We start from the raw sequence: 14,292 nt of genomic DNA on the forward strand, positions 1-14,292 counted from the left end.
GTTATTGTATTTCCAAAGCAACAGGAGCGTGTGCAATTTGCTACCCAGCTGCCGACTCTACTTTTACAGGATGATTACATGATGTAATCACTAGATTCGTGGCTGTGACGTAGGATCACCCCACTCGTTTTCCGAGATTCCTATTGGTCAATTGTACTGGTTCTACAGAAGGAGCCCTCGCTTCGAGTCAAACAAACTTGGCTGCTAGTAAGGTGACGCCCATGCATCCGCTGATTGGCTGTTCAAGGCAAGCCTACAAAAAACAGGTACATGCTTTTTTTCGTTAACTTTCAATTTGGTAGAATATATTTGTGAAATTAATTTCACAAAAGTGGATTGTTGTACTTCAGGACTACTACAAGCGTATAATTATGTAGTTTTTGAAATATCGTTACTTATTCAAACTGTGTAACTTTAACAGTTTAACAAATGTTGATTTAAAAAAGTATATTTTGTAAAATAGTGACTTTTCTCTTTATAGTCATACTATTTTGTGTTTAATCAAAACAATCACAAGAAACGAGAACGTGAGAATCCTGTGCTCAGTCGCTGATAGGCCGGTTCATGTGTCAATCATCCACCAGTGGGGCAGGGTTCCTTCGGCTTCCACTACAAGCATGTTCGTGTTGAATGAGCTTCAGTGTTTGTCTCGGTTTGACAAGTTTCCCAGGTTTATTATGGTGGCAGGATTGAGTAGATAGTTGACACATGAGTAAAAACAGTTGATTGACTGGAAATTGCAGGTTACGTTGTAATCCGATACTCGGTCAAATGTAGAGATTTAAGGGTGCCATTTTTTTCCTCTTAAAATTTTTGGACAACTAGGCAAGTTTACACTAGAGCAGAGGTAGTTACATTACAACCGTAAAGATGAATCGCCTATCGTTTGATGATGCTTCGTTGGATAACCTGGATCCCACGCTGTCGCTAAATGACCCCAGCGATATCGACACGGCCCTCCTGAACGATATTGATGGTAAAGAAGATGCGACATGTTTGTGTTGTTAACCAGTTGTGTAAATGTTTAGACCAACATACCGCTATGCATTAACGTTCTTTACAGCGGTGCAAGTTTATTTTTACTGAGTTTATTTGTTCTGTTGATATAAAGTGTTAAACAGAGTTAGAGAACCGAAAGTTTGCAGGCTTAATTAGCTGTCGAATATTCGCTCAGAAGATTGGAGAAGCTACCGACGTTTGCCATCTAACTTACAAGTACTTTTAAACGCAAGATGGGACAATACATTGTGATGTTACTGGGGCATTTATACGTTTATCATACTATATGAAGTGGTGCAGTAAATCAAAAACAGCCATAAGCTAATAGTTTAAAGCTAACGTGCTGCTAAGTGGTTGTGAGTTGGCCACGCCCCCAGCATAATTCACAAGCAGGGGTTACTGTCGTTCATTCCTCTTTGCTGAGTTCAGGTTCCCCACTTGACCGAGTTATTGTTCTGTTTTTGCCGAAATAAAATGTTGTCATGGCTGATCATCATATGAAACATTTAAACGCCACAAACAATCCGCTTGTTAAACTGCCTTGCTATGCTCTTATTACGAAGATTTGTATTACCCGTAATTTTCATTACAAATTGTGTAAACCGACTTTATTACGATAAATCTGAAGCAATTTCTGGCAATTTACTTGTAATAGCAAATATTTATTTTTGATAGCGACAGACATGTAAGATGATAAGGTGGTCTGTGTAAACAGTGTTTGGCAATGCATGTCTTGCTAAGGTGATCCCGAAAATCTAACCGACAGTAACCCTCGCGCGGCTGCTCGATAGTAACCTCTCCTGAAGCAGCTCTCCCTCTCCTCTGTGTCTTGGGCTGATCGGCATAGCAAGTCTGAGAGGCGCGCTGTGATTGGTCAGGAGCGATCACCTCATGTGCAACGCTGCTTTAAATCCAGACGGTGTCCACTCTCTTATATTAGGTGTTCATTCATTCCAAATAGATTTAAAAAATATTTTGTGGGGAGAAAATTGTCTTTTGTTGAAGAATAAATTTAATTATATTTATAATAAAGGTCACCTTTTAATAATTCCTCAATTAAACACTATTTAGGTGATGAATCCGTCCGTCATCGTGCAACCTAAATGACAGTAGTTGCAAGACTAAAAAGAAGCACGTGGTCATTTTTCCCCAAAAAAAGAAAAAAAATAGCCAAGTAATCAGAAATAATATTAACTATCAAACAAGAATGCATGAAAAAAAAATCACAAGGAAGAAATCACTGTTCCATCTTTAAATTTAAGTTCTGTAATTGTCAGCTGTTACCACAAGTCATAACTTTGTTTTTATTTATTTACAAAAGAAGAGGAAAAAAAGAAATCAACCATAAGAAATTTTATATTTATATACTATTACATGCAACACTTTTAAAGAAAGGGGAAAAACACATTTTAGTCCCACTCCGATCATCTTGATTTATTTTAAAAGCATTCACATTGGTCTTTTTATCATGATTATGCCGTTTTTAGCCAAAATCAATAAACTTTTGTTGTTTTCTAGGACATAGTTTCTGCAAAGCAGCTGTAGTGTATTAGAATTTTGCCTCTTAGCTGAAATCTCAAAGCTGTTGGTGCGATGTAAGCCTGCCCACACTTCCCAATAGCCCTTTGTTTAGAGACTCTCTCCTGCTATCTTACAGCCCCTCAAACCCCCGACCTAACATTATTGGGGCTATCCTGCTGTACATTTTTGACCCAGATGCCAGCTCAGACGAGGAAAACAAAGACCTACACTAATGGCCTGCCATAGGAGCTTCTGTGTCACAACTACAAGTTTTTTCAAACTGCATTTTATTTCATCTGCTCCTTCATTAGAGTGGGTTAAAAAGCTCCCTATTTTATTAAATTCATTAAAAAAAAGTGTATTTCGTTTTAATGTTGAAAATATTGTTGGCTTTTGTCCGCTCAACAAAACAACTCCCTTCAACAAGCTGCATCGTTCCATCACTTGGGTTTCTAAATTATAATTTTTTTCACAAATATATCCGGTTATTTGAAACTGTAAATATTGTTTTAGTTAACTTTTGTCAAATATTAGGTGATCTATGGTTTGATGAATCGTTATCAATTAAATTAGATAAAAATAAGTCATTTTATTCCTGAGAAATTTGGTTGTAGAGGTCCCTGTGTCTACGTTTGTTGGGCCGAATCCAAATTCTTCCATTACCCCTGCAGTTATGGCTCATCGTGAAACAAGTAAAGCAACGCGTTTCTTCTCCCCACACATGTGCGATGCAGATTGCCCTACTGACGGAGGGATAACTAGCCCTAAGCTAGTCCCTACCACCTCTCCACTCAAGAAGCATTTTGGACACCACTACAGCTTCAAATGCCCCTACAGCTGGAGGGGAAGAATTTACATTTTATTTTATTTTTTTCCAAAGACACTTCCCCTAGTCTCAACCTTGTTGGTGAAATTATTGAGTTATGCAGTACGAGTAAAGTTAGTACTAAATTACTTTTAACGCTTATGAAAGCTAGGAATTATTTGAATATTCATGTTTTGCACCTGATGTGTTTCCCTTTTTACGCATTTAACATACAGTTTACCAAAAGCGTTCCAAGTGGTCTTTTAATGAAGATTAGGCTGTTTTTAGCCAAAAAAAAGTGTGTTGTTTTCTAGGACAGAGCAGCAGGAGTTCATCTGAAACTCGCCTCTGAGTTGTGGGAGGGGCTGTGGCCGCGGAAATAGACCTCCGCTCGTTTGCCGTGATCCCTTTGTTTACACGCTCTACCGCTGGCTTACAGCCCCCCATAACCCTAAGCTAACATTACTGCTGCAACAAAAATGGCGAGCAATATCAACGCTATCCAGCCGTGCAGTTTTGACCCGGAGGCCAGGTCGGGTGAGGGGGAGCAGGGAGACTGAGAGCATTTTCACATTTTCATCTGGCCCTGATTAACCACAGTTGGAATAATAAATACTCAGAAATGCAGTTTTAAGCTTCAATTCTTCTATACATGTCCTCCATCATGAGAAAAATGTTACAAGAACATGTTAAAAACACCAAAAACACAATCTTCATTGGAGTGGGTCTTTAACGCAAACCTTTTTTCTTTTTTTAGTGCTGCCTGAATGCGATCTTAATGTTCTGTTTTTGTTTCCCATTTGAACTGACGAGTTCTTGAAGATCGTTAATGGACTTTTTGTTTTTGTTTTTTACAGACATGCTGCAACTCATCAACAACCAGGAAATGGAGTTTGGAGGACTTTTTGACACCCACCCTTTTTCTGGGGGGACTCCCAGCCAGGAGGTTTCTAGTTTATCCCAAACCATCAACCCTGCTGCCTCCCCAGCAACCACTACCACGCCTGCCTCATCGACCTCCTCCATCCTAAGCAGTAACCCTCACCTGGACGCTCTTCTGGGCCCTCCCATCACACGGAGCTCTTCCACCCCTGACAAGGCCTTCCAGCCTCCCACTTTCCAGCAGTCCCCCCTGGCCCAGGTCCCCAGCACGCCTCAGAGGCAGCAGCAGCCATCACCCCCCCCACAAGCTCAGAGCCTCAAACAACCTCAAGCGGAACAGCCCCAAGTCTGTCCATCCAGCCCTGCTCAGGCAGCGTCGCCGGGGCCAAATCCAGCGCTCAGCTCCTCGCCGCAGGCAGTTTACGCCTCTCAATCTCCACCTGCACCTCCGACTCCTCTGCAGCCTCAGACACCGTCTCAGAACCAGACCATCTACAAGATCCAGCATAATTATACAGGTAAGTCTATTTCAAAAGGCAGAACAGGAAATTATAGCTTGAACAATTGAGGAACTGATTTAACTTTGTAGAACGGTTGCATCATGGCTTTATTGTTTTATAGACATGTGCAGTATTCTTTATGTTCACTATATACATGTTATACACAGCCTTCACTGTTATTTCACCTAGAGTTTTAGCAATTACTTTTTATTGATGGCAGACTGATTTCTTTGACCAAGCGGAAACCTTTGCCGACACAGCATTTATAGCACCCTGCTTTTGGAATTCTAAGAAATGAACACCAGTTGTTTGCAGTAAAGATATTAAGATACGAGAGGGTTTGAGTGCCACAGTTAGAAATAATAAAGTTATTCAAAGCCCATTAGCGGCTCAAACCAGAATAACTGGCAAATAAAGGGAATCAAAGCACTTCTCTTTGCTTTTTATTACATGAAATGGATTTAAACCAATATAGAGAATGTTCAGCCTGTTTCTCATTGTTGTAGGCAGCATTTCAAACCAGTAGAATCATTGTGGTCACAACGTAAAGGAGGATTTCATGTCTAATTAGTGGTCAAACATAAAATAAATCTGATTTACATTTACTTTTGTTGGACGAGAAATCTTTTCATTCCAAGGAGTTGGAAACTCCCCAACGTGGCTCAATTAGGCAAAGTTTAGTTGTATCTGATAAGAAATATGAGGTGGCACACTTAAAGTTGTTATCAGGCATCTATAAAGATAGAGCAGGTTACTTATTTGGCTCAAGAAAATGCCTGCAGAAACATCAAAACCCATATGCTACTAATGTAAAACACTCTTTTGGTGAAAAATGAGACATTTTGTTGTTGAGAAAAGGATAAAATAGTGGCTTATCTGTTATTCCCCTCTAAATCTGAACTGCTGTAAAAGTGCAAATAAATCAACTGTTAAACCTGTTTATTTGAACGTGGGACATGCTTAAAGGAACAGCAACGATATTGATGCTGGCGTGAGTGTTTCACAGGATTGTAAGAGCTGTATTTGAGGGGGATTGGAGCTTTTCATATGTTTCCCAGCTGCAAGTCCAATCAGTGCGAACACACCTGCTCCGGCTCTGTCGTCCTCACCTCCAGCCGTCCAACCAATGACCATTCAGACCCAGCTCCATGGGCTGACCACTGCCTCTCCTCTGTTGGCCGCCTCAGCAAGCCCCCCAACTCAAGCCATTGCGCCTCAAGTGCAGCAAGTTCCCGTAAGCCTGGTAGTTCTGAGTAAACACCAATTTCTTTTGGCGAGTATTTGCTTATTTTTATCGTGGCGTGTGGGTTTTCAGGTGCTTCTGCAGCCCCAGTTCATCAAAGCAGAGTCGGTTTTGCTCACCACCCTGAAGCCCGAGTCCTGCATGGTCACCACTGTGGCCTCTCCCACATCCCTCGCTACCACCACCAGCCCCATTCAGAGCACCGCGCTGCAGGTATGTGCCTCGTTTTAAACGACCCCAGAGACGCCTAAAGGTGTTTGGACTCACCAATCTCGTGTGTTAGGCCTTCGTGGGTGGGGGCACTATACTGACAACAGTGCCAGTGATGATGGACACCGAGAAGCTGCCCATCAACCGCATCGCCATCGCCGGCAAGCCGTTGGGGCATCCTCACAAGGGGGAAAAGCGCACGGCGCACAACGCCATCGAGAAGCGCTACCGCTCTTCCATCAACGATAAAATAGTCGAGCTTAAAGACTTAGTAGCTGGCACCGAAGCTAAGGTAAGAAAAAGGTTTATCACAGAGAATCATCCAGGTTTTGTCTTCGCTTGCACCACTTAATTTGAAGAAATGTTGAGGTCTAATACTTAAAAAAAACCAAGACAATTTTAGCATTTAAGTTGACATTTTTATGTCCGTTTTATTTTATTGTGCCTTTTTTTTTTAGCTTAACAAGTCTGCAGTACTGAAGAAGGCGATTGACTACATCCGCTACCTGCAGCAGGCCAACCAGAAACTCAAGCAGGAGAACATGGCTCTAAAAATGGCTGCCCAGAAAAACAGTAAGTGCTTAAATACTTCTGTCGCTTTTCCATTTCTTTCTCTTCTCTGAGAGTAAGCTCTTGTTGAAGCCAGTTAAAGCGCCTGCTGTCCTGTAGTGGAAAAAATGGAAAGTGGCTTTAAATAGAAGTGTGTTTTGAGGCTTTCATGCCCTGTGCCATTGATTGCCCCCTTCTCACCCGTCTTTGTTATTCTGGTCTGCTCTCCAGAGTCTCTCAAGGACATTGTTGCTATGGAGGTAGTTGAACAGGCCGAGGTGAAAAATGAGCTTCCCACCCCACCGGCCTCTGATGTGGGCTCCCCGACCTCTTCCTCTCACTGTGGCAGCGACTCAGAGCCTGACAGTCCAATGGGGGAGGACACCAAGGTGTGCTGCACCCTCTTATCTTTTCCTAGTCACATTTTTTGGTTGGCTGTGTATCCTTTATCATAGCTGATTAAAAAAAAATGTCGCAGTAAATGAGTTGCTTCTTTTTAAAAATATTTTTATTTACGTCTGATTACTGAAATCTACTTTCCTGTCTCTGCCGCCATGGCAGCCAAACGTTGGCATGCTGGATCGCTCCCGCATGGCTCTGTGCGCCTTCACCTTGCTCTTCCTCTCCCTCAACCCGCTGGCGTCTTTGCTCTGCTCGTCCAGCAGCAGCTCCGCTGGAGCCAATGGAGACATCGGCGCTCGATACTCGGGCAGGAATGTTCTGGGTGTAGATATTCCAGGTACTGATAAGGTCCGACGATGAAATCCTCAGTAGGATTTGTACCTCCAGTTTATTGGGCTGTGTCGGATCACCTTGATTTGGTTCATTATAATGTTTGGATTTATTTTAGGAATGAAATGATATTGTATGTGCTTCTTTCAGCCGACTCGTGGAGTTGGATGGACTGGATGCTCCCTACTATTCTGGTGTGGCTGGTTAATGGTATTCTCGTATCAGGAGTTCTGATCAGACTGTTGGTGTATGGAGAACCCGTTACCAGACCACACTCTGGATCATCCGTTTTCTTCTGGAGGCATCGCAAACAAGCTGATCTGGACCTTGCTAGAGTATGCCAAAACAAGTACTTACTCATTCATGAATAACCAATCAAATCTAATGTTTATGTTTTGTTCTTCATCACTGTGCAGGGAGATTTTGCTCAGGCCAGTCACAACCTGCGAACATGTTTGAAGGCTCTGGGCCGTCCTTTGCCCACCTCCCAGCTGGATTTAGCCTGCGCAGCTCTCTGGTCTTTGCTAAGATTCTGCCTCCAGCGCCTCTGGGTCGGCCGCTGGCTGGCTGCTCGGGCTGGAGGCCTGCGACCGGATCGCCCCCTGCAGGAGGACGCCTGCAAAAGCAGTCGAGATGCTGCTCTGGTTTACCACCGCCTGCACCAGCTTCACATGACAGGTTCGCGAGAAGAAACACATTCAGATGTCATTTAGAAGTGGTAATTCAGTTTTCTACAAGAGCCAAAAAAATCTTCTGATGTATGATATAAGCGTAGACACAAACCTATTCAGTTCCATTAAATAACATTGCTCAATAAATTCCAACAGGCATCCCTCCATCTTTTGTCAGAGGAGTCATTGTCCTGTTTTCTGCCCCCACAGGTAAACTTAACGGCAGTCGCCTGTCTGCAATGCACATGGCTTTAAGTGCGGTGAACTTGTCCGAGTGCGCCGGTTCCTCTCTGCCTGTCGGCACCCTGGCTGAGGTCTACGTCTCTGCAGCTCTGCGAGCCAAAGCCAGCTTGCCAAGAGTTCTGCATTTTACCTCTGTGAGTGATGTCCACACGGAAGAATACTCTTCTGCCCTTTGTGTTGGATTCCAATCTAGTCAAATAGCTGCAGCCTTAAACTAGTGGAGTTTTCTTTTTTATAAACATAAGCACACTTTTTTGAGTGGCTTCTGAGTGTGCTAAATGACTCAACAGTTCCCATTTCAAACAAACGGAACCACAATCTTAGAAAATGTTTTTTATTTCCATTTTTCCTGACAGCGCGTGTTCCTGAGCAGCGCCCGCCAAGCCTGCCTGTCCTCCAGCGGCAGTGTTCCCCCCGCCATGCAGTGGCTTTGCCACCCGCTCGGCCACCGCTTCTTTGTGGACGGGGACTGGGCTATCCGCAGCACCCCGAAGGAAAGCATCTACAGCCAAGCTGGGAACACTGGTCAGTGACTGCTGAAGCGCCAAAACGCCCAAATGTCACTGAATGGACTCTGCTGAATGCACAGACCTGTTTGTGTTTGTAAACGCTCTGTTGGGGCTCTTCCAGTGGACCCTTTGGCTCAGGTGACCCAAGCGTTCAGAGAACACCTCCTCGAGAAAGCGCTTTACTGTGTGGCCCAACCAGATGAGGAGAAAAGTCCTGGCCAGGAGAAGGGGTAAAGGAAAAAATACATTTTCTTTTGTCTTTTTCCTTCATCCAGCATCAATGAAGTTTGGAGTAGCAATGATGCCGCATAATCAGAGGACGTTTCTGTTCTCAGAGAGTATGCTGACGCTCTGGAGTATCTCCAGCTGTTGGTGAGTGCATCAGATGCAGCTGGCGCCACCTGCCAGTCTTTTGCAATCGGCTCCAACATGGCGACCGTGACTGGTAGGTCCCATCCCAAGATCTTTTTTTAATTTGTTACATATGCTACATATATTAACCTATATTAATAACATATATTTTCCTTTCAATTTCATTAAAGCTTGACTGATTATTTCTGTACGACTGTCAGAAAATAAGTGTTGCAGTTCCAAAAAAAATCCATTAAAGTTCTCATATAAGTTTTAGGATTTACTTTGCACTGGGTTGAATTGTTTCTGCTAAAGTGAGCTGAGACTTGGAAAAAGAAAATGCTAATGTTAGTTCCCTCACAATATCACAGTTCACCTTTTGCTGTTTCACTGAATTTTTTGGGTGCAATTGTGCATGCTTTTCCTTTTTTAAAATTTTTGCTGCGCACTTTGTTCTGCATCCTGATTGGATGCTGACCTTGTCAATCAAACTCCCCTGTTCCTATTGCCTGTGCAGAATGCGTTCAGTCAGAGAATCGACATAGATTTTTGATCGCGATCAGATCTTTGTTTTTAATTCTACATTACTGAATTACAATTTTTTTTAACAAAGTTTGAACTTCAGAGTTTAACAAGAGTGAAAAGTGTGGAAATGTTCATATCTGTCTAGTGTAAAAAGTGTGTACTGAGGAGTTGTAAAGCCTAAAAACATCTGTAATCCTACTTTGCAGATTTCACCCATTGCAAGTTCTTTTTAGAACTTAACCTGTAAACTTTTCTTTGACCGTTTCTTTTCTCCAAATGTCCAGGTTGTGACCCCCACTCTAAGTGGTGGTCCTCAGTGGCTGTTGTCATCATAAACTGGCTCCAAGGAGATGACGCTGCAGCAGAGAGGCTTTACCCCACTGTTGAGCATTTGCCTCGCAGCTTGCAGAATGCAGAGTGAGTTAGGACCCTGAACGGTGCATCCACGCCATTGCACAGCTTTCATCAGCTGCTGCCGCTGCTGGGATCCTTATATAATTGAAGAAATTGTCTCTGGTCTGATTTTAATCTTTATTTTTTGTCTCCTTCGTTTTTTAACAGGAGTCTGCTGCCCAAAGCCTGTTTGAATACATTCCGAGCGGTCAGAGCTCTTCTCTCCAAACCCGAAAACTGTCAGCAGAGTTTGTGCTACATTGACAAGGCCAGCGCTCTGCTCCGAGACAGTCTCAACTTAGGACCGCACTGCCACAGCTCTAATTTAGACAAGGTACCACAGACTTAGATTTACACACCTGACTCAGATTGAGGGACGTTTTCAAGAATCAGTCAGTCCTTGATTGAGGGGAAAAAAGAAAATCAAGCACAGGATCATTAATCAAAAAAAGTAATCCCCTCTCCTCCACACAATCCTTTTCTTTTCCTCCTTGAAACAATTCTGCTGTGTGATACTGCAGTGTCCAACCCTGTAGCACCGAGCAGATGGTGGTGCTGGTGGAGGGGTGTGTGCGTGTGTGCGCGCGCTTCGGCCAGAGCTGCAGTGCATTGTAGTTGCATTGCATGTATGTTTCTCAAAGTGCAATGTACCTGCAGTGCAACACAGAGCTGGACCACAAACTGGAGAAGACGCACAGGATGATGGGAGTTCTGGCCGTTAATCCTGTCCAGGATTTCAGAATCTGCTAAAAATCCCATGTTTAGTTTTTAGTGATGGTTTATAAAAAGGCAGTTAGGGTTTTTTTTTGTAGTTTGCTTTGGGGTTGAGACGAATAAACCAAATTTTTATTTCATTCTGTGTTTTTATTTTTATTTTAAGGCAGTCATATACTTTTAATACAAAGTCTACATTTTCACATTTTGGTGTCTAGATCCTTTTTAAAAAAAGGATTTGAAAACAGGTCTATATTTTTGCACTAGCTGATGCAAATTCGTTCACAGGTTACAGAGTTGCTGATTTGCGACCTTTTGCTGGTTTTGAGGACAAACGTCTGGCACGAGCAGCACAAAAGTCCTGTGGCGCCGGGGCCGACGGCCAGCAGCGCCCCTTCAGGACCTCATCAGGCCTCGCCACCAGAGCTCCAGGGCTTTCAGCAAGACCTCAGCTCCCTGCGCAAGCTGGCACACACTTTCAAACCCGCAATGCGAAGAGTACGTAAACCACTTTCTTCTAACTGCGTTAAACTGCTTTTATGCTGGGTTTAGTTTTAGAATTGCTTGTAAACCCCCAAAGAATCCGGTTTAGTCTGTTGAGCTGTGTCAGGTTTTTTTCTTGCAGTGTTCTAAAATGTCTTTAATTTACAAAAATACATAAACACGTCTTAAAAAAAGTCTTGAAAAATACATTTCAAGGTGCTTTACATAAAAAGATGAAATAAAAAGACTTGGACAACAATCCAATCATGCAGTAAAATCAAAATATAAATTGTTAAACTAAGATTGCAGATAAGACTCAGCTGCCATATTGTGAGCAAAAAGGAATCATTTTAAGCCCTTTCAAAGTAAAAGCTTGTCCTAAATCTTAAGGAAGATTACTCTTAGTGTGGCTTGAAAGGCTCTATATGGCACGGCATTGTACGGTAAGGTAGAAATCTGTTGTTTAATGGGATTTATGAAGACTAAATGAAGCAACGAGGAGCATTTCTGTAGAAGCCGCTTGCTTCAACTTCCTGTGAATATTCACGGCCAATCCATGGTGCAGTGCTGTGTAGAAACCAGTGGAAAGGTGCCATGGCACACATGCACTCACACGCCCTGAGGCGAGCGTTTAGCTGTGCCGTTCAGCAGGCTTCAAAGGCTCTCTGAGGTGGAGCTAAACACCCAGTGTGAGTCATCATCACTCGCACCCCTCCCTCCGCTCTTCCTCGCCTTTGCCTCTCATCTCTCTCATCTTCCTCTCTCTGCAGCTGTTTCTCCATGAAGCCACAGCCAGGCTGATGGCGGGAGCCAGTCCCACCAGAACTCATCAGCTTTTGGATCGCTCGCTGCGGCGCAGGGTAACACCTGGAGCCAAGACGGGTGTGTATAGAAACCACAAGATGGCTCTTCAAGCCACACATTCTTCAGGTTTTTTTTACAGTTATAGACAGTAATCTAGTTTCTAAAATATCCTTCTCAGTGGTATAATTTGTTATTTTGTGTAACAAAAGTCTCACATTTTAGGATCAAAACAACATAACGAATGACCATTAAAAAAAACAAATGCAGCGCTCCAAATGAGAGACGGGATTGTCTTATTTAACAATTTTTGACCAGCTTTTAAGGCAACCCTAGCACCAATTAATTGCTTTAATAAGATTCCTCTAAATGTTTTAAAAGTGCTCATCAATAGTTGCACAGCTGCTTAAATGGAAACGAAAGAGATTCATTTTGATCTGTTTGTCTGTGCAGAGGGATGTGAGACGCGGCCCGGTCAGCGGGAGCAGGCGGAAGCCGTGATGCTGGCGTGCCGCTACCTCCCCCCCTCCTTCCTTTCAGCGCCGGGCCAAAGGATGGGCATGCTTGCCGACGCCGCTCGGACCCTGGAGAAGCTGGGAGATAAGAGGACCCTCCACGACTGCCAGCAGATGATCATAAAGCTGGGAAGCGGCACCACTGTCACCAACAGCTAAAAGGAAGAAACAGCGGGCAGGGGGAGGCTTGCACAGACTCTGTACTTACAAAGATGTGACCAGACAGTCTCATGGAGCTACTTCAACATTTTTTACTGTACAGATTCATATCAAAGTGGATTTCATTCATGATTTGTTCAACCTCAGCTCCAAATCCAAGAGCACTTCCAGGGTTCACTTCTTTTTTTTTTTACGATGAGTATTATAAAAAAATGTGAAACCCCTTTTCCTTATTTTGAGCTCTTGCAAGTGATTGCAGTGCCGCAGTTTGGCCACAAAGAGGCGCCACCGCATCCCTGAGGTTGACGGTGAGGCACTGAAGTGTGCCAGATTCTGCATTCTGCGTGTGTGTGTGTGTCCCCACCCCCCACCCACCCAGCCTGCTTGGCAGGGATGCACCTTCCACAGGGAGCACAGCTCGCTGTGTGGGAGTGGCAGGCTGAACTGACTGGCTGGCTGGGTTTGAGGTGAGGTGTCTCTTTGTTTGTGGGAGAAAACACAAAAAAAAGCCCAGACCAAACTCTTTGGTCCCGATACGAGCTTGTACTGTGGGGATTCACTCCACATGCTGTTCAAAGACTTTAAAAGTCCCTAAGTGACGGTATCAAAAACAAGGTGACCCACTGCCTCAGCCCCATGACGCCGTCTGCACTAGGCCTGTGAGGCTGCTTCTACGACGTAATATGGCTTTATGAAGTTATTTTCAGAAAGGTCTCGTGTCTGTTTTGCTGTGTACATATTTTACAACGTATTTATAATCCACATCAACTTTGAGTAATATTTTTGCATAAACTGAGCGATAAATGCTTATTTTTTTCCCTCTGAGCGCCATCAACTCACCAAGACCACAGCCTCTGACTCATTTGACCTTCAGAGCTGTCAGAACGCCGTTTGCAGAGTTAAAAAAAAAAACATGCGTGGAAATCTCTGAGACCTACAGCACAAACGTTCAAATGTGAATGTCAGTAACCTTGCTTTTTCCCAGATGAGGTTCACTGCGGAGTTTTCTTTCTTTTATTTTTTTCCAGAAACAAAGCTTAAAACTCGTTCTTTCAATCAGTTCACTCTCATGTTTCATGAAGAAAACACAAACCAAAAAAAAGAAAAATAATAGTTAAAGGAAAAAACTGGTGGTATTTCAGGACCGCAATGGTTTTTTTGTTTGTTTTTTTGAGTAGCACATCATAAACTGACATAAAGTTGAAATGCAGTCATTACTTTAATTCCTGGATTTGCTGTAACTTAAATCATTTCTTGTTGTCTGCTTTCATGCTCCTGTTCTGTAAATATTAAATCATTTTGTAAAGAAGACTAAAATGTTTCCTGTCTTGTGGTAATTTCATAATTATCATTATCTCCTAAACAGTAGCCTTTTCTGTCACTGAAAAATAAGCATAAAACTATGTGATTTTGATAAAAAAAATCTTTTTTTAAGCGTTCTTAAATGTTAAGTTCATAAAAGTGTCTGAAAAGCTTTTCTGTACTCT

General features: G+C 43.0%; 1 protein-coding gene and 1 non-coding gene across 2 annotated transcripts; both read left to right on the top strand.

Annotated features, from left to right (window-relative positions):
* Positions 1 to 607: 607 nt before the first annotated feature.
* srebf1 (sterol regulatory element binding transcription factor 1) lies at positions 608 to 14,122 on the top strand. Its single transcript, XM_004071693.4, has 19 exons — positions 608 to 976; positions 4,183 to 4,725; positions 5,766 to 5,941; positions 6,023 to 6,163; positions 6,234 to 6,452; positions 6,619 to 6,733; positions 6,941 to 7,098; positions 7,271 to 7,448; positions 7,592 to 7,776; positions 7,858 to 8,119; positions 8,323 to 8,489; positions 8,712 to 8,880; positions 8,986 to 9,094; positions 9,200 to 9,309; positions 10,025 to 10,157; positions 10,302 to 10,467; positions 11,136 to 11,345; positions 12,101 to 12,212; positions 12,585 to 14,122. The coding sequence occupies exons 1-19, from the start codon at positions 871 to 873 to the stop codon at positions 12,803 to 12,805; spliced, it is 3,480 nt and encodes a 1,159-aa protein (XP_004071741.1). The 5' UTR covers positions 608 to 870; the 3' UTR covers positions 12,806 to 14,122.
* On the top strand, positions 10,724 to 10,817 carry mir33 (microRNA 33). Its single transcript, NR_107120.1, has one exon. It is a non-coding gene; the product is annotated as a microRNA 33 (primary transcript).
* Positions 14,123 to 14,292: the final 170 nt, after the last annotated feature.

The sequence above is a fragment of the Oryzias latipes genome, chromosome 8 (genome assembly GCF_002234675.1).
Source record: "Oryzias latipes chromosome 8, ASM223467v1".
Taxonomy (NCBI): Eukaryota; Metazoa; Chordata; class Actinopteri; order Beloniformes; family Adrianichthyidae; genus Oryzias; species Oryzias latipes.

What these genes read in the sequence shown, in the direction of transcription:
- srebf1 (XM_004071693.4), top strand. Translation starts at nt 871, where the DNA reads ATGAATCGCCTATCGTTTGATGATGCTTCGTTGGATAACCTGGATCCC. An exon ending in AATGGCTGCCCAGAAAAACA is followed by an intron (nt 6,734 to 6,940) that starts GTAAGTGCTTAA and finishes TCTGCTCTCCAG; the next exon opens with AGTCTCTCAAGGACATTGTT. An exon ending in GAGTTCTGCATTTTACCTCT is followed by an intron (nt 8,490 to 8,711) that starts GTGAGTGATGTC and finishes TTTTCCTGACAG; the next exon opens with CGCGTGTTCCTGAGCAGCGC.